General features: G+C 35.8%; 1 protein-coding gene across 1 annotated transcript; it reads right to left on the bottom strand.

Annotated features, from left to right (window-relative positions):
- Positions 1–17224: 17224 nt before the first annotated feature.
- Positions 17225–17903, bottom strand: LOC132632215 (protein RESPONSE TO LOW SULFUR 3-like). The gene has a single exon (XM_060348060.1). The coding sequence runs from the start codon at positions 17798–17800 to the stop codon at positions 17447–17449; it is 354 nt and encodes a 117-aa protein (XP_060204043.1). The 5' UTR covers positions 17801–17903; the 3' UTR covers positions 17225–17446.
- Between the last annotated feature and the right edge of the window lie 1112 nt (positions 17904–19015).

A 19015-nucleotide genomic window follows, 5' to 3' on the forward strand; every position in this document is an offset into this window, starting at 1 on the left:
CAGTACATTTATTTAACTTGTCAGCTATGCCATCTATACTTATAGGCAGCAACTTCTTCAATGTAGTAGTAGAAACATGACCAAACCTCTGACGCCATAGACTGATGTCTTCAATACTGGCTAAAAGTTTGTTAACACTGGTTGTTAGTGCAGACTTCTTCTGTTGTTTTGCTTGACTGAACAAGATATACAATCTATTCTCCTCCTTACCAATCTCCTTCGCCTTCCCAGTGTAAAGATACTGAAACAAACAGAAATGAGGGAAGAAGTTCACTGAACACCCCAGTTCTCTTGTGATTTTAGATACTGACATAAGGTTGAATTGAAATTGTGGGATATGGAAGACATTGTTGATAGTATTTCTACTGGATAAATTAATTTTCCCAGTGTGAGTTAGTAATGACACATCCCCATTTGGAAAAAAACACTTGTTTAGGTTTACTAGTTTGAACCACAGTATCATCGTCCAACAAAATCTTATCTGAAACCATATGTGATAGGAAACGCCATATTCCATGTTTGATAACAGTCAAACTATGAAGAACTAGAATGAGACCCGGTCCTCCAGTTGCTCTCTTCGTATAAGTCGACAGCTACAGCGGTCCGTACAGTCAACAGCCACAACTGTAAAGCAGCAACTGTTCACTGCACAACAGACTAGTATAAAAACATGTTACAAGGTATTTTGGGGTGTCTTGAAAAACCTAAATTCACAAGAAAATCTTAGCCGTCACAAGGTTATTCAAGTACCATCAAAGATAAAGCTACAACAGATTGAAGGGCTCGCTCGTTACAGACGAACATACTTCAAGTTCTTAAGATATTGAGCTTGGTCATTTGCGCTCAAACTGTAAACCTACTCTTCCCAAAAAGAAAACTGTGTGTAGGTGTCTTAAAGTCTCAAGTTTTCTTCCACAAGCTCTTGAGTGGTACACTAGGCTAGAGTTAGCTTAGTTGTATTAGTTGAATTCTCAAAGGTTGCTTGTTGGAAGAGTGTCTTCACAAGAACTTTGAGTGGTACACTAGGCTAGAGTTAGTCTAGGTGTATTAGTTTCCTTGGCTAGAGTTAGTCAAGTGGAGGTGTTTGCAATCACTGTATTGCAAAGGTTGAGGGACTGCGGGAGTTAGTTCCTAGGTTGCTACTATTGTAAGGGTTGAGGGATTATGGGAGTTAGCTCCTAGCTTACAATAGGTTGTAATATAAAGTTACTCGGTTTAGTGGAGTTGAAATCCTACTGGGGTAGGTTGCGGTTTTTAATTCCTTGAGAAAGGAGTTTTCTATGGTAAAATCTTACCTTCTATTCTTACTGCATTGCATAAAGGAACTGGTACAACCAGGTCCCTCCATACTGTGTTTGGTGTAGTCATAGCCTCTAACAATTGGTATCAGAGCAGGCTCTTTCTAAACCGTTAACACCTAGAATGGATCGTTCTAATGGCTATCTCACCAAACAAAGAAGGAAGATAGAAGGATGTCCACATAAAAGAAATAATGAGTGAAACTCCATCTGAGCAGGCCAAGATGAATCTTGATGCCGAGCATGAAAAAAATGACGTACCTCAGAAGAACATGACTAAGGTGAACATTATTTTGGAAATGTCCCTGTAAGAGATATGTTCCTCAACTACAGCCATGGAGATGTTGAATTCAAAAAACAGAAGAAATTATGGAGTTCAGATGACTAACATCTCCAACTATGTCCACAATGAGGACACTGCTAAATAGAAGTCAGGAGAGAAAAATTTAGTCTGCATCAGAAAGGAGTAAACTTGTCTGAATAGAAAAAGGGAAATCTAACTCACCCTGTTCATTACTCCAAGGGACACAATTTGGTGTGGGGTCCCAAACAAGGTTAGTGATCATGTTGGAAGACTTGAGAGAAAAATAGGGGGTCAACAGGAAAATGAAATCTACCTTTCACTCAAGAGCTTCCAAGGAGAGGATGGGTGCATAAAGAGAAAAACATAAGCAAAACATCCTTTCATGTTTCAGACAATTAGGATGCAGCAAGGTTTTGAAAAGGTGAAGAGTGGAGTCTCAACCCCAAGACATGCAGAATAAGCCAACTTGAGGACACCTGGTCTGTCCTATCCTTCTCGATTATCACAAATTTGAGTATGGTGACTAATTATTTAAAGAAACGGGTTGCTAACACTATGCCTGAAGCAATTTTTTTGAAGATGCTTTATCCTTTCAGTGGTTATGATAAAGGAAGAGTTAAAATCAGGAAAAAAGGTTTTTTTTTCCTTCGGTAACATCTAACCCTATTCTACTGTTACAAGTATACACATATGGATGTCTCAGAACAGTGTAAGCAAAAGTGACCTGGCACATTTCAGAGTTGTTGCTCGGATGACTTTTCTTTTTCAAACAAAATAAGCAAAGGAACCTGGTCTCTGCAACTCAGGTTAGTAGTTTTTTCAGCACAAGTAAAAAAGTGAAATTGTAATTTAAGTGCTAAGTCACCGAAACCTTTTGAAAATTCTCCTCCAGACTTTACACCTTCTTTAAGTTTACCCGACCCACTCGTCACCTAATTCTTTCATATACCCTTGATTACCTTTCCCTCTCTTTATTTGATGCCGAAAATCCAACATACCTCCTTACCTCTCCTTTCCCACATACAAACCTGATCCATCTCTCACTCTCAGTCTTTATCCTCTCTTCTTATTTTCTTCTAGAATCAAATTTTGTTATGTATAGTGAAGGACCTATTTCTCCAGTCCTATTGAAATCAACCCCTCTTTCTCACCTTCTAAGGCCTAAAATCCACCTAAATCAAGCCAACCCAGATCCTCTCCGAAACCCCATCCTCCCATCGATCTAAAATGTGTCACCACTTTCTCAAAATGCTCTACCTCTAGCAAACCTCTGTAGAACTGTACCTTCTTCAGCCATACTTGTCCAAATCGAAAAATTTGAATCTGTAAGTAGTGGTCATACCGTATCTGTGTCCAGATATTTTCAAAACACAAACGAAATAAAAGAACAAGACAATGGTGTAGAAGTTACCAGTCAATCTATAGAGAATACAGGGGAGTGATATGTGATGAAGACGAACAGACTTCAGAAGTAGGCAATGTACAAAAGGTTAACTCTCCTCTATCTAATCTTGATAAAGGAATAGAAGAGTTAGCAGACAAGTTTCCCAAAAAAGTGGATGGACCCATCTCTGGGATTGCTCATGGACGTTTTGGTAGAATGGACAGTGATGCAGCGCTAATGGAAGAAATCACACAAACCATGAGCACTATAGGTGATCTAGGGAGTCAAAGGAACTCAGAGAAAATGAAGGAGAGACCTGATCCCTCAGTACTAAGAACAATTAAAACTAAATCCAGGAAATCTCCTGTGTGGGACAAGACACCAGGGTTGCCCAGAAGGAACTTAGATCTGATTCTAGGACCTGAACTTGCTCCTCATGATGTCGTACCTCTTGCTGAGTTCTCACTAGAAAAGAGTCATGGTAAAAATACTTGTGTTGATGAATCAGATGAAGATAAGATACCTCTTGCCCTTAAAATGAAGAAGAAGTTCAGAGATAAAGGAACCACAAGATCTGGAGTTACTGAGAAAATCACTTTTGGCCGAACGACACCCCGAACCAGACAGAGTAAGAAGGCTGCAAAGGAAGCCTTTGAATTAGCTCTCCAGGCCAACAAAGCAAAGGGTAGAGAAAGGATCAGAAGCTCTCAAGTAAACAGCCGCTTGACTGATGAAATTGAGTTAGTCTATGTGGAGACTGCACTCGTGATAATGAGACAGTGAAAAGGGAAGGAATGGCAGATGCCTCAATTGTGAAGAAAAATTCAAAGAAAAGAAAAAGAAAAAACAATGAAAAGTCAAGTTCTCCCTGAAGAAGCCAAGGATGAGCAAAGCAGTTGCTCTAAGTGAAATGAGAGAAGAGAAAATCTAAGGAGCCAAAAGCTATTATTGGGAAGGGTTCTTGATTCGAAAATTATTGAAAAATTTGGGATGAAAGAACTGATTGTAATAATTAGATTTCAGAATTGGAATCATTTGTTGGCTCCACCAGTGCCAACTGCTTATGAGGAACAAGTGTCTGAGTTCTTTGCAAACCTCAACTACTCCGATGATCTAAGCACCCTCATTGCATCAGTTGGCCAATCTGAGTTTATGCTAACTGAAGAGACACTGGGAAACATCTTGGGAGTTCCCACTAAAGGAATAAGAACCGTTGATGGAAACATAGAAGCTTCAAGTGACTCCAAAGCCATGATAGCTTAAAAAGGGGTAAAAGATGCTGGTACAAGGTCAAGACTAAACAAGAAGGAGCTCAAAAGGCTGAGGGTCGTACTGTTGCTTCCATTGCAGACCTGGTGCTCATGGAAGCCCTGATCAACTACAAACCCATTAATCTTCCTGCGATCATGATCAAGCACATCATCAAGGTAGTGGATACACCAGACAAGAAACATGGGCTTCCTTATGGGTTCTATCTAACAAAAGTATTTAAGCATTTCAAGACTAAGACTGGCAAGGCTATCTAAGAATCTAAAAATTAAATGTTCTCCTTGGCTACTTTAGAAGATTTTGAATACTTAACTAAGAAAGGTGGAAGTACTTCCACAATCTCCAATCTGGTTGTGATACAAGAAATTGCCACTACTGAACTGGAAAGCGTCAAAGCTGAGAATACTGCTCTGCAAGCTCGGCTATCTATGAAGGAGAAAGAGGTTGGCTCTCAAAGTGCTCTACAGGCTGCAAAAGTTGAAATTGGGAAGCTTAAAGATGAAAATGAGAGGCTGACACAGAAAGCGGACGAGCTCAAGGACCAGATGCTTCAATATCATCGTATCAACAGTGACCGAGTGGACAGATTACTCATGGATCTCAAAATCCTTAGAAGCCTCAAATTCCTTAAGTGTCCAAACCAAAATCCCTTCCTATGCCTTCCTTTGATTTTTTTTATCTCGCTCCCGTTTTTGCGTGACAATATTTCGGTACAAATGACAGTTTTTCTCTTGTATCTCTCACATCCATGGTTGTGTTGTCAGTGTGGCTCTGAGTAAGTAATGTTGAACTTCATTTTGCCAAATCTAACTGTCGTTTTTGTTGATGCCAAAAAGGGGAAGATGGAGAAATGCAAAGATGGAGATTTGTAATAAGAAAGATCACATTGTGTCATTGGGAAATAGGCGTAAAAGGGAAGAAGACCAGGTGTCACTTGTAATACGTTGCTATGTTTCTTTTCAAAAATGGTCTACGTCGCAGGGGGAATGGGTAGGATCTTGCTCTCAGGGGGAAAAAGCAGCAGGGGGAACGAGTGGGATCTAGCTTCTCAAGGGGAATAGCGCATCTAAGTTTGTCATCATTAAAAAGGGGAAGATTGATAGGAAATGTCATATTCCATGTTTTGATGACTGTCAAACTATGAAGAACCAGAATGAGACTCGGTCCTCCAGCTGCTCTCTTTGTACAAGTTGACAGCTACAGCGGTCCGTGCAGTCAACAACCACAGCTGTAAAACAACAACTGTTCACTGCACAACAGTCTAGTATAAAAGAAACATTTTACAAGGTATTTTGGGGTGTCTTGAAAACTCTAAATTCACAACAAAAGCTTAGCCATCACAAAGTTATTCAAGTACCATCAAAGACAAAACTACAACAAATTGAAGGGTTCGCTTGTTACAAAGGAAGATACTTTAAGTTATCAAGCAGTTGAACTTTGTCATTTGTGCTAAAACTGTAAACCTACTCTTTCCATAAAAGTGGTTGTGTATAGGTGTCTTCAAGTCTCAAGTTTACTTCCGCACGCTCTTGAGTGGTACACTAGGATAGAGTTAGCTTAGTTGTATTAGTTGAATTCTCAAAGGTCGTTTGTTGGAAGAGTGTCTTCACGAGAACTTTGAGTGGTAAACTAGGCTAGAGTTAGTCTAGGTGTATTAGTTTCCTTGGCTAGAGTTAGTCAAGTGGAGGTATTTGCAATCAGTATATTGCTAAGGTTGAGGGACTACGGGAGTTAGTTACTAGATTGCTACTATTGTAAGGGTTAAGGGATTATGGGAGTTAGCTCCTAACTTACAATAGGTTGTAATATAAAGTTGCTCGGTGTAGTGGAGTTGAAATCCTACTGGGGTAGGTCGTGGTTTTTAATTCCTTGAGTAAGGAGTTTTTCAGGGTAAAATCTTGCCTTCTGTACTTACTATATTACATAAGGGAACTGGTACTTAACTAGGTCCCTCCATACTATGTTTGGTGTACTCATAGCCTCTAACAATATGGTTAGTAGCACTAATGTCTATTATCCATTGCTGTAAATATTTAGATGCGAATAGAGCAGTAGCTACTTCACTATTTGCTCTAAACATTTGAATCAAATCAGTAGTTATACCTGCAGTAGTTGCAGACAAGGCTAGATCACCACTTCCTTTGATGTGATCCACAATTTGTTCACACTGTTCCTTTTGAGAAAGGACCCATTTGCTTTGAGACTGAATAAGGCATCATCTGAGATTGCTGTCCTGCATTCATGCCCAAGCTGAGACTGCTGTTGAGTTGATCTCCACTTACACCTAAACTCTTACCATTGTGGTTTTGCATTGGATTGTTAGCACACATATTGTTTGAAGTGCAACCACTACATTATGAGCTGATGAATTTCCAGAATAATGAGCTTGTCTATAATGATCATGGTTGTATTGAGTGTGGCCATATTTCTCATTGATTCTTGAACCTATAATCAGATAGATACCTCACTATATTTTAACACTGCTCTCTTGTATGTCCTTTCAACTTACACACATCATATTGAAGATTATATTTTTTTTTCTTAACTCTTGAATGACTAGTACCACTGCTATTACCATGAAAACCAGCATTTCCATTGTTGCTACCATTATGATTACCATTATTACCCCTTGAATACATTGCCAATTCAATATTTCCTACAGATGCAGGATTACTGCCCAGAACACCAGATGTAGCAGCTACAGACTGTCCTTCATCACTTATTATCATAGAATAGGCTTGATTTATAGATGGCATGGGACTCATTAATAGAATCTGACTTCTAGCTTGTTGATATGAATCGTTGAACCCCATTAAGAATTGAAACATTTTCAATTTTTATAAGTGTGCTTGAAATTCTTGGACTTGTCACAATTACAAGTAGAAGTGGGAATTAAGGCTTCAAACTCTTCCCATAAATTCATTAATTTTGAGAAATAAGTTGAGACTAACGCAGTACCGTAAGATAGAATAGCAATTTCTTTATGTACATTGTATGTTCTTGAACAATCAACTTTGTTGAATCTTTCACTCAATTCATTCCACACCTCGCGTGCATTTGTGGCGTACATGATACCGCTCAGTAAACTCTTGGATACAACACTCATTATCTACAAAAGTACGATCGCATTGACTCTTTCCCAATGATACTAGGAATTGATCCTTACTGCATGTACCATGTACCAACCCAATCTCATTTCTTCCTCATAGAGCAATTTTCATTAAACTATTCCAAATTGCAAAGTTCTCAACTCTTGTTAATTGAAATGTAATTATCTGAATCTCACTTACATCTGAAGAATGCAAGAAAAGATTTCGGGACCTTGACTTCTAGTCGAGCTTTGTTCAGCATTGTCGACATTAATTGTTCGAACCATTTGCAGCAACTTCAGGCTCATTAATTGCCATTGATGAATTCCTAGAAAATAGAGAAGAAGAAATGCGGAAAGAATTGAACTAGAATCTCTCTAGCTCTGATACCGTGAATATTGATTAAAGAATGGGTAAAAACCATAAATCAAGATGAAGAAGAAGTTGTAATGAGAGAATATTTGTCTATATGATTGTTTATCAATTCAATCTAATTGTGTTAATCACATAGTTTACAATATATAAGCAGTGTAATTAAATGCTTCTTAACTAACTTAATGAAATGTTTAACTCCTAACTAAATTACTTAATCTGTGTACATTTCTATCTGTAGTATAGAGAACTTACACTTACGTCCCTTAACTAATTTATTATACTACTTCCTTCAATAAATTCCAACTTGGCAGTCCTTCATACATGTTGAGTACACGTTCAGTAATATTCACAACTTCTTCTCGTATAATAATATTCAATTACAACTTAACAGTATGTGAGACACGACATTTCAACCATAATGTTTAAATATATTTGTGAGAATCTCTTTGTCTTGGTGTAATTGTCCTTCTTCAATGTACTTATGGAGAGGATCACATCTTTCATCGCATTGTAAATTTAGTTTTTTTCTTTTTTATATTATGGTAGTATAATTGCAGGAAGGTGGAAGAATTTGCTATATGAAAGACGAGTAAATGTTAGTAATTTTCAATCTACCCTCAAACATAAGGGATATATTTGTTATTTTCTCTCACATTTTAGGTAAGATTTTTCCAAATCCTATCAAAGTCACTTTCGTGATAGTTGGAATAAAATTAATTTATTTTTGTGCAACAAAAATGAATAGTGACTTTCGGTAAATAAAAACAAAACTAAATAAATGACCAAATGAGCCCTTAACGTTTGACCGAAATTCCAACTACACACCATACCTTCGTGGGGTTCCCATTACCCCCGCCCGAACATTTTAAAAATGGAACATACTCAGCCTTAGGTGCTGAGGTGGCATAGACAATGTGCACACTCTCTTGGAGGCAAGTGAGAGGCATAAAAAAAAACCTTAAATCTAATTAACTTAGACGCGTGTCATTTTTTAATTGGGTACTTCACATTTAATTACACCTAATTAATTATCATTATAATTTAAAGTTTTTTTTTCCTTTTTCAAAATTTCTTCTTAGCTTTTCTTCCTAACCATTGAAAGACCGATGTTCCAGAACAATAGAAACAATAATTACACACTACCATCATAATACCACAATTTTTCTTAACCTTTTCTACCATCATTTTTTTTATTTTTTAGATCTATCTGAGCTCTCTTTTTTCTCATAAGAATTTCATAAAGTGACCAAATTTGATTCTACAAGTCAGACTTCATTATTTATATTGAAAAATATGAGTTAGATTAACGGTAAAAAAAGTCGTTGGACATTAAACTGGTGAAATTTGCAAATTCTACCCCCACATAATCAGAAATAAAAACAAAATCAGAGACAATAGTGAAGGGGTCGAAATAAATGGAGTTCGCCGGATCTCCTCTTTTCTGGCAAGAATCGTCAGATTCCGTCTTATTTAACTGGCCTTATGTCCTCCCGGAGAGTGACGAGAGAAACGGAGACGAAGTTAGTGTTGCTGAAATTCTAGCAATATCTGATGTTGCCAAATTTGGGTTGACCAGTGGCGGCAGCGCATGAAAAATGTAGAAGAGAGAGAGAGAGAGAGAGAGAGAGAGAGAGAGAGAGAGAGAGAGAGAGAGCGAGAGAGAGAGAGAGAAAGAGAGAGAGAGAGAGAGAGACAGAGAGAGAGTTAGGCCGGCGGAGTGTCTGCCAGTGGTGTGTACATTATGGGGGTGAGGATTATTATGTTGGGTTCACAGAAGAGAGAGAGTTATGGAAAAGGAATAAGAAAAAAATATTTAAAACCTTTTTTTTTTTTTTTTAAATGTACAACTATTAGGCGTGTGTACTTCACTCTTGAACACATAGCTGGGATTGACATTTTAGGGCACAATATATTCCATTTTAAAAATGTTCAGGGGGGTAATAGGACCCCCGTAAAAGTATGGTGTGTAGTTGGAACTTTGATTAAACGTGGGGTCTAATTTGGCCATTTTCTCCCCAACTTATGAAATTGAGATATTTGGTTCTTGAGAAAAAAACAAATAAAGTGTTGGTTTAAAAGAAGTTGGAATATAACATTTGGTTGGAATTGCCTATTAGAGTGAAAGAAGCGTTTGCATAGTTCTATTTTTATCTTCATAATTTGGAATTGTTAAATATTGAAGAATCAAAGTTATATTTAAATTGCACTCCAATTAATTGTATGGTATATTATCGGTGCTATATTTATGTAAAGAACTTTTTATAATTGTGAAAAAATTTAAATTGTGACTTTAAAAATGGACATTTGAGTAATCAGTGGCATTTTTTCCATTCAACATCAAAACTCAAAATTGTAAGTGTAATTAGACACTTCGAAAAGGGCACAATGCCTTTGGTGGAATTGTTTTTCCCCAAATTTGTTTCACTTCCCAAGATACGTTTTTTCTTTCCCATTAGTCACCCAAAGCTAAGCTCGATATTTGGTTCTTGCGAAAAATTAATAAATAAATGAAGTGTTGGCTACAGAGAAGTTGGATTAATTGCCTATTAGAGTGAAAGAAACGTTTTTTAACTTTATCCCTCATAATTAGTAATTGTTAAATATGGAGTAAATCTCTCTATGATCACGCTAAAAGATAAGTATTCAGTCATTGATAAGCTAAAATAACAGTATGAGAACTAGGAATGCCATCAATTTCTCCAGAAATCTTTATGAGAAGGAACTTCATCGGGAGACTTGCAAATCCTTTAATAGGCATGTTGTACAAAGAAGACCAATAGAATAGTAACTTGCTTCTGTCTTCCTTGGACATACCATCCACCATCTGTGGAATAGGATACAAGGTCTCTTTAGTATTATTGAAATTTATCTTTACCGATCTAAATAGAAGATAAATGCATCATTAAACATGTAAACTGACCTGCTAGAACCACTGTGGTTCATTATTATTTAGTTCAAATCCATCTAAGTTTGTATGTTGTTCACACTCATTTTCTCATATGCTTGTGCTGCATTGTAGGACTAGGTCCAGTTTATGGTGGTATACCTCCTAAAGAAAGACTTTCTTGCAATCCACCTATTATTGTTGAAACTCCAGCAGCGATTTCATCCATGAAGTTCTGAATTGGCTCGACAATTCGTCTTTGGGTAAGTAACTCCCAAAATTTTGCCCTATTTCTAATATCCTCTTGTAGATTAGAACCATTTTCACATAACGGTACGTCATCTCCTTGAATTGAATATTCAAATGTTTGTTCCATGCTGCTTAGTGTATTGCCATCCATCTCTAGAAGAGTCTTGCAGCTTCTATGTAAACCAGGCTCTTGGTACACCATGTCCTCACATGTAACATCATTTCCCACCAGTAATATATAGACCACCTTATCAAGGCATATACCTATAGGGACACCATGTATTAAGGCTAATGCAATAATTATTCTCGTGAACCGATAGATTCTTAGGTATCTAGGTCTACCTCCTTATGTTATACAAAGCCTATGCAAGTAAAAGTAAAAGTGACAAGGAAAAACAAGAAAGTTATTAAAGGTTACTTGTTATATATATATTTTTTTTTAAAGTAAAAACTCTTAAAAAATATGCAATATCAGAAAGAGGAGTCAAGTATGGAGTAAATCATAAATTTAAAGGAAGAAAAAATACAAAGAAATTAATGTTGATAAGTTAAATAGAGGTATAGACATTAATCTGCACATTTAGTCTAAAATACTTTCCCGTACCATTTATATGAATCATTAGAATGGGTGACTCGAGGGTAAGGCAATTAAAGCATAGATTTTAGGCCCCCAAAAAATTTGCTATTATTATGTAACTGATCATCTCTACATCTTTAAACTCAATATCACATGTCTTATTAGATAACTTGGATGTTCTTTCAAGTTAATAAAATGTCAGCCATGTATTGCAATACAATACCTTGATCTTTATTGTAAAAATCTTATTGAAAAATATTAAGATTTAAGTAGTTAAATTCAAAATTCTAAAATATCAGACAAATTTCTAATGCCTTTTAACTAAAAACATAAAAAATTGAAAAGAAAATTTACTACATTCTTAATGTGATGACAATATAAGGTGATACTTTTAATTGTCCATGAAAAAATTTATTTGAATGAATTAATCCTTAGCAGGGGCTTGGCTGGGGTTCGGGTTTGAGGAGGGAAAGGGTGTTCGACCCAACACCCTACTTAGGTAGGGTTACATAGTGGGCTACCTGGGCCGGGCCGAGCCGGGTTTTAGTTATTTTTTTTAAAAAAATTAATACTAAAATTTATTAAGTTTGTTACTTTAAAATCTAGCTGTTGCCAACTTTATTCTAACCATCAAGTTCCTTAAATTATACTTTGACCCTATTTTCAATCTATAAATACCATTCATTCTTCTTCATATTTTCTCATAATTCCCTACTCTTCTCTCTCCCTAAATTTCCTACTCATCTAAATCTCTGTCTCTCTCTCTCTCTTCCAACTTCCAAGTTCAAATTTCAAAATTTAAATTAAATGGACAATGACAATCCTCCTCCTCCTCTAGCTCAAGGAATGCATCCAACATAGAGGTATTATGATAATTAGAAGAAGATACGATTCGATGTAGAATTTGTCGTCGAACTATGAACCATAGGTCCAGACCGGTCGATATTTTGGTCCGTCACTTGGATCATAAGCACCCAAATGCATATGCAACTCTTCATTAGAATTTGAATTTTGAACTTTCAAGTTTCAAGACTCAACTTTCAAGTTTGTGTGTTATCATTTTGCAATGTTAGTTTGTTTGTTTCATGTTTTCACTTAAAGTATGTTTGTTTTAAAATAAGTTCAATGCTAAAAATCTTAAGTTTAAACCCATAGAGTTTAAATCCTGGATCCGCCTCTGGTTGACATGGCAAGAGAATGTGGTTCTAACTCTTGTTAGGCCCGTGAAGTGGTGTAACTTCCAAACAAATTTTTTTCCTAATCCAAAAAAAATCTTATTTTCCAAAAATCACCATCTCCACTAAAACCCTTAACCCTTCAACACCACCGTCTTCACCATTATTTCTCTTTTATCTTTTCAATACCAAACATGAGATACAAATCTAATCAAAAGAAAGAACACATCATTATAGTATTAATAACATGTGTTTGTCAGTTGGGAGATCAATTTTAATGCTGATAATTTGAGATATTCAGAGGTCTTTGCTTTGATGCTTTGCCAGCATTCTAACTGTACAGTGAACTTTTCATTCGATTTTTAGAAGTTGCTCTTAGTTCAATAAATCCTTCCCGATGTCAATATTGGAACCATGTTCACTTGGTCATACTAATAAAGGATGAAAATTAAGAAATTGTAGGATTGGGTAAGGGAAATGGGGGGGTGGGGGGGGGGGGGGGGTTCAGAAGCAATCTGTGGCTTTGAAGAAGTAAGTGAATGAAACATCAATTAATGGGGTCGGAAACTAAAAAAGAAAAAGAAGAAGCAAGAGGTACAAGTATTTTTTTCCTTGATGATGAAAAATTGGCAGTATTACTTGTGTAGTTTGTGGTGGAACTCCGATAAGTTCTATGCGGAAGAATGAAGAAAAGGCGTCGTGGAAATTTAATGTGAAGAAGAAAGAACAAAAAAATTTTAAAAAAGCCACGTGCTACCCGTTCATTTGTTTGTTGCCACATAAGCAGCATGTTAACTTCACACGCTTTATTTTTTCTGGAATACTGCAATAAGGTGTTCAATTGGCACATTCTGAATATACTGCAAGTGCCTAATAGGTCATGCCCCTAGTTGAAGTGTCTAAATGGAAAATTGTGACAAGTTCAGTGGTTGTCTAGGTATTTGGCCTATAATTTTAGAATAACTTTGCATATTCATGGTAATTGTAAACATAACTTTATTCTATGTTTAGTATAATTTATATATATATATAATACAAACACACTCTTGGTATCTTTTTGTTGTAAATTTGTTATGATTGCATATATATATATATATAAAAGTGCTTCGTTTCAGATCAATTCTTCGCTGCAATAGCTTTGATCCACCCCCTCGGTGAAAAGCCGTAATACACCCTGAGGAACTCCTACCAGCAGACTTCCCTGTACTTAAAGTGAATTGTCTAAGTGCTCTCCTTTGTCTCATTGCTTATCTCATAATCGTTAGATTCTGCCCCTAAAGCGAGCTCATGCTCCTCCTCCTTCTCCTTTAGGATAGGATCCTCCATATGACAATCATTATATGTTTAATATTTGTGTTTCCACTTTCCATGAATTTAGAGCTTGTAGGCACTTTAATTTCTCCTTTAAGTAGCTTTCATATTAGTTCCATAATATAGGGCTTTAGTTGCTATAAATTATTGGCAGAAACTTCGGGAAGAAATAGCGTTAATAATACATTTGGAATAATAGCGATTTTTGGGTTCAAGTTCGAGGTCTAGAATTTTGTTCATAAGTTCCCTTGGTGATGGACCCAATGCGAGTGATAGAATATTAGAAAAATAACAGCCGGGAAATAATGTAGCACACTTTTCCAAATGTTATAACCTAAGAATAAAAATTAAGACGAGTAAAATTTCAACTAAGCTCAGGATAGTTACTCCGACACATCTCCAGTTTCGTTCCTTCCAAATATGACACACAATACATAGAGGAGTTGTATCCATTCCCACAATTTCCGAACTGCTTTTAGAACTGCGCAACCTCTCTAGCTAGAAAAATATTTAAATAGTGTTTTCTAGTTCACTCATAATTTTCTAAACCATTAAGGACATATTACATAGCTTCGTGCCACGTAACAATGTAAAAGATATCACAGGAAGTCATTAGGATGGATAGAAAGGAGACATGGTACGGTGGACACAATTAACACTTATTAAGTTCAATAACATTATAAGTAGGCTTAATACCTAGATAGCCCCTTAAACTTGACATGTTTTGTAAGATAAACACTCAAACTTAGCTAGTGAGCAGATACACACTTAAACTTGACAAAAGTATGCCTTTTAAACGCAAGAGTCACATGTGGCAAATCACGTGCTTCACAAACAGCTTTACGCGCGTGAGTATGCTTTTCTTGACTTTTTTGTTTTTGTTTTATCTAAAAAAAGCCTTAAAAATTCAACAAACTCCAAAAATGGATACTCCACAGGAACTCGTCTCCCGAAAACGAAGCCGGACAAAATGAAGATAAAATTGTCATCTATCTTCTTCACATCTCCGGTGAGCATATAACCGAAAGAAATGGTCATACCCATCTAAATTAGTAGAAAAATGCCATTACCATTGAATTTCTTTGTTTCTGTCCTCTCCTCTGCACAAAAAATCTTCAAACCCACTCATCCCGTCTCCACCATCACTAAAATTTTATCCGATTTTTTGCAATTGGGTTTGCATCTGAAAAGTTGCTCTGCCGGGAATGACTTGTTTAAAGCAAAAATTCAAATTCAGAAAAATAAAATTAATCAAGAATAGAGCTAAAAATTAAGAGATGAAAAAGACACCATAATTATGAAGTGAAGGAGGCCTCTGGTTTGAGAAATGGATTAACGGTCTAGGGGATGGGAAAATGGAGAGGATGATCTTGGCGTAGGTAGGTGGGGTGGGGTTGTATTTGTTTTTTCATATTGTATTTTAGTTTATGTTTTAGTTATACTAATAGAAAAAATAAATTACACGTGTCATTTTATAATTGGTCTATCAAACACATTAGAAGTAAGTGTGTTTCACACACTTGATCTTATATACAAAGGTGTTTAAAAGATACATTTTTGTCAAGTTTAAGTGTCTATCTGGTCACTAGCTAAGTTTGAATGTCTATCTTACAAAACATGTCAAGTTTAAGAGGCTATCTAGATATTTTCCTTACTCATACGAGCATTCTCACTTCAGATATATTCAAGTCAACTAATAAAGCCTTGCTCAACTCTAGCAATTCTAAGTAACCTCTTCAAATTTATAAAACAAACCACCACGAGGTTACTTTTTATCAAGACGATGAACAAAATATAGAGGCAGACAACATCAAAAAATCTCTACAAAGTGCTATTTGTTGATAGTTTACAAATTAAGCAGAAAAATGCTCCACGCAATATTGATGGGACTTGAGAGCTAGCCAATCAGCTGACAGGACTAGGAGAGGAAAAGAAAGCATTAATTCTTTCTTCTTTAGCACCAATAATACAATGACTCCCATAAGTATACAGTCACAAAACCACCGTTCACAGCGTGAAAATATAACGTTCCTAATCAATCCTCAAGTTCTAATGCTGAGTACTTAAATAGTACAGTACTTATTGCCGCCTATATCTATATGTAGTCGATGTTGAAATGATGTGATCAATTGTGACAATACTGATCATTAATTATATGTTGTAAATGGAATGTATATGATTCCATATAACAACAAATTAAATAAAATGATATGGATAACGGAGATGAGCAATTCCTGGCCCTTCATCATGGCAATCATGAATATTTTTGGAAGTTGCCAAAAAGTTTAATTCCTCCCTCTATATTCCGCAAGTTTGTTTACAAAAATAAAAACTCATATTCCTTAGGAGATCGAAGCTAGCTCGCTGCAATAAGCGGTCAAGCTTCAACGTCAAGATTGGAAATTGTGTAAAAATATCGAATTCAGTTGAATCTGCAACAAAAAAATTGAATCCACCACAGAATAAGGTCTACGTGTTTAAATTTTTTATTTTCAGAACAAAAAATAGCCCCCTAACAAAGTCTATATTTTCTTCAAGTTAATGCCAAGTTCCATAATCTTGCACAATATATTATAACAAGAAGCAGTCCAAACGCCATTTGAATATGTGTTTGGACAATATTAAAGTTGAAGTTGAAATAAAGAGTAGTTAAATTTTTTAAAAAGAATCTTGATTAAAGTTCCATGTATGATGTCCTTCATATTATTACTACTGCATGCGGCAATTAAGTTAAGTCCTTTAAACGGAGTAAGGAAAATAACAGGAGTTCAAATGTTTGAACCTTAATTTACATAAAAAAATTTACTTCGCCAAACTTACTGCTCTAGAGAAATTCCAAATGTGTATGCAAGTTATACATCCTTCCGTTCATGTTCTCTTAAAATTACCATGATCAAATTCACATAGAACCCGTAAACTAATTACCAAACCATACACCGGATAAAGCTTAACTAATTACCCTTCCTCGGAACAGGGGAATAAGAAGATGTAATAGAGACACACCCATTGCACCTCGAAGACAAAAAAAGAAAATTAAGAAAAGAGAGAGAAGTCAATATACACCTCCAGAAAAATGGAAAGAGCTAGGCTTAATTAGCTAATTAGAATTATGCAGCTATTAGTAGTACATAAATCAGTTATGAGGAAATTTATGTATTATTTTATACAAATATTAGTTATTCAGGATTTAGTTATTCGTATATTAGTTATTGTTACTCATATATTATCTATTTCACCTTTTGTCCTGCATAAAATACTACATAGATTCTCTCATAATTTTTACATGCATCAGTTACGCAGGTTTCAGAATTACAAACCAAATACTGTATTAATTTTATACATGAATAACTCACCTCATAATTAGCTATCAAACACAGTATTACAAGATTTTGCATGAATAATTTACTCCTAATCCGCCACCAAACATCCCTGTATGTTTCGATCTGAATTAATTTGGACTAGTAATTCTGAATACTAGATAATTATACAAAAAGAAGAAAAAAAAAACGTCAAGCCCAATTTCCCCTACTATTATTGGGAATTGGGAACGCTAACGGCAGCTGATTGGAGAAGTTTTTGTGCCAAAGAGAGTTGATCCATCAAATGAAGAACACGTGTCCTGTATGCCCGAGCCTGATCGATAGCTTCGGCTTCAAATTCCCCAAGCTGAGAACAAAGCCGCTCCTCAGCCTCCTCAGCAACCCTTAGCCTCTCCCATATCTTATTCAATTCCTCTCTCATTTTCTCTTCTCTTTCAATGCTTTTCTTTAATTCCTTCTCTAATTCCTCATTTCTTCTTCTTAGCACCTCACTCTCCGGCACGGCGGAGATGCGACAGTGATGGGGTTTTGTTTGGATGGAAGGCACTGTTATAGTTGAAGCCATAATAAACGGAATTAGTTGAGAAAATATTGGAAGTTAAAAAAGCTGTATTAGTTTAATTGAGAGAAAGAAAGAAAAGGCTGGAGATTAATTTGTGGTTTACCTGCTAAAGACGGGGTCTATTTATATACTTGGAGGAGTTGTTATGGACCCAAAATTACATATGTCCAGGTTCAATGTATCTAGAATCCTTTGAGCTGAAATTTTTATATTATGACTAATTACATTCAAAGCCCGGAAATTATTTTTGTACTTGGGACATTTTACGTAATCAGACAGCAAAGAGTTTTTGTCGTTTTCTTGTAATTCCCAGGCCCCCGGTTCACATGGTTTTGTTTGTTTGTTTTTTTTTTTTTTGAGGTTAAAAAATTTACTAACAGATTAACTCAAATTTGTGCTGCATTATTGCGTAAGGCTCGTTTTAAAGGGAAATATTCCCTTTTTACTTATCCACATGGCTTTGCATTATTATACGAAAATAGTAGTAGTACTTATTAGTAATTCGTTACGGCTTCTCTTTTTAGTATACCTCAAAAAATAATACTCCACTTATCTCCTTATAATTACAATTTTTTGTAAATTTATTTTTTTAGCCATTTTGTTTTGGTTAAAATAACGACATATTGGAGATCACACATCTCAAAAGTTAAATAATGCTACGTTAAATAAAACAAAATGGAAGGACGAAATAACGCTGGAACAAAGACAAGTAAAAGAGAATTGTAGCAGCCTGCAGGGGACCGCCTGAATTTGAATTGGTGGACTACATTATTGTGTCAGTTTAGATTTGTGATGTTGAGACACTGCCCGCTGTATATTAATGAAAAAATGTGTCCTTGCAGATTTAGCTCCCCCTTTTCTGTAATTTGTTTAACTATTCAATAGAGAAGAAGTTGCAATATATGTTCATTATATTTATTTGTGGCCTCCTTGTGTTATTGTAAGGAAGGATTTGAGTTTGGTTGGGTAAATTTATACGACGTTAAAGGCGTATTTAGGAAGTTTTTCAAAAATCAGATTAAACAAGATTAAATTTGGGGTTTATAATTCAATTTACCTTTGTAAATAAAACTGAATTAAGTTTTTGTACCCTCTCCTCTTTATCCTTTTCTTGTTTTTAGTTTTGCAAGTAGTATGAATCGACACTCTCTAACAACAGAAATTAAAAAGTTAGCCACGAACTCCATATATATATATATATACACACACAGTGGCGAA

This window comes from Lycium barbarum, chromosome 3, assembly GCF_019175385.1.
Source record: "Lycium barbarum isolate Lr01 chromosome 3, ASM1917538v2, whole genome shotgun sequence".
Lineage (NCBI taxonomy): Eukaryota > Viridiplantae > Streptophyta > Magnoliopsida > Solanales > Solanaceae > Lycium > Lycium barbarum.

Excerpts from the sequence above, each read along its gene's own strand:
- LOC132632215 (XM_060348060.1), bottom strand. The coding sequence starts at position 17,800 with ATGGCTTCAACTATAACAGTGCCTTCCATCCAAACAAAACCCCATCAC.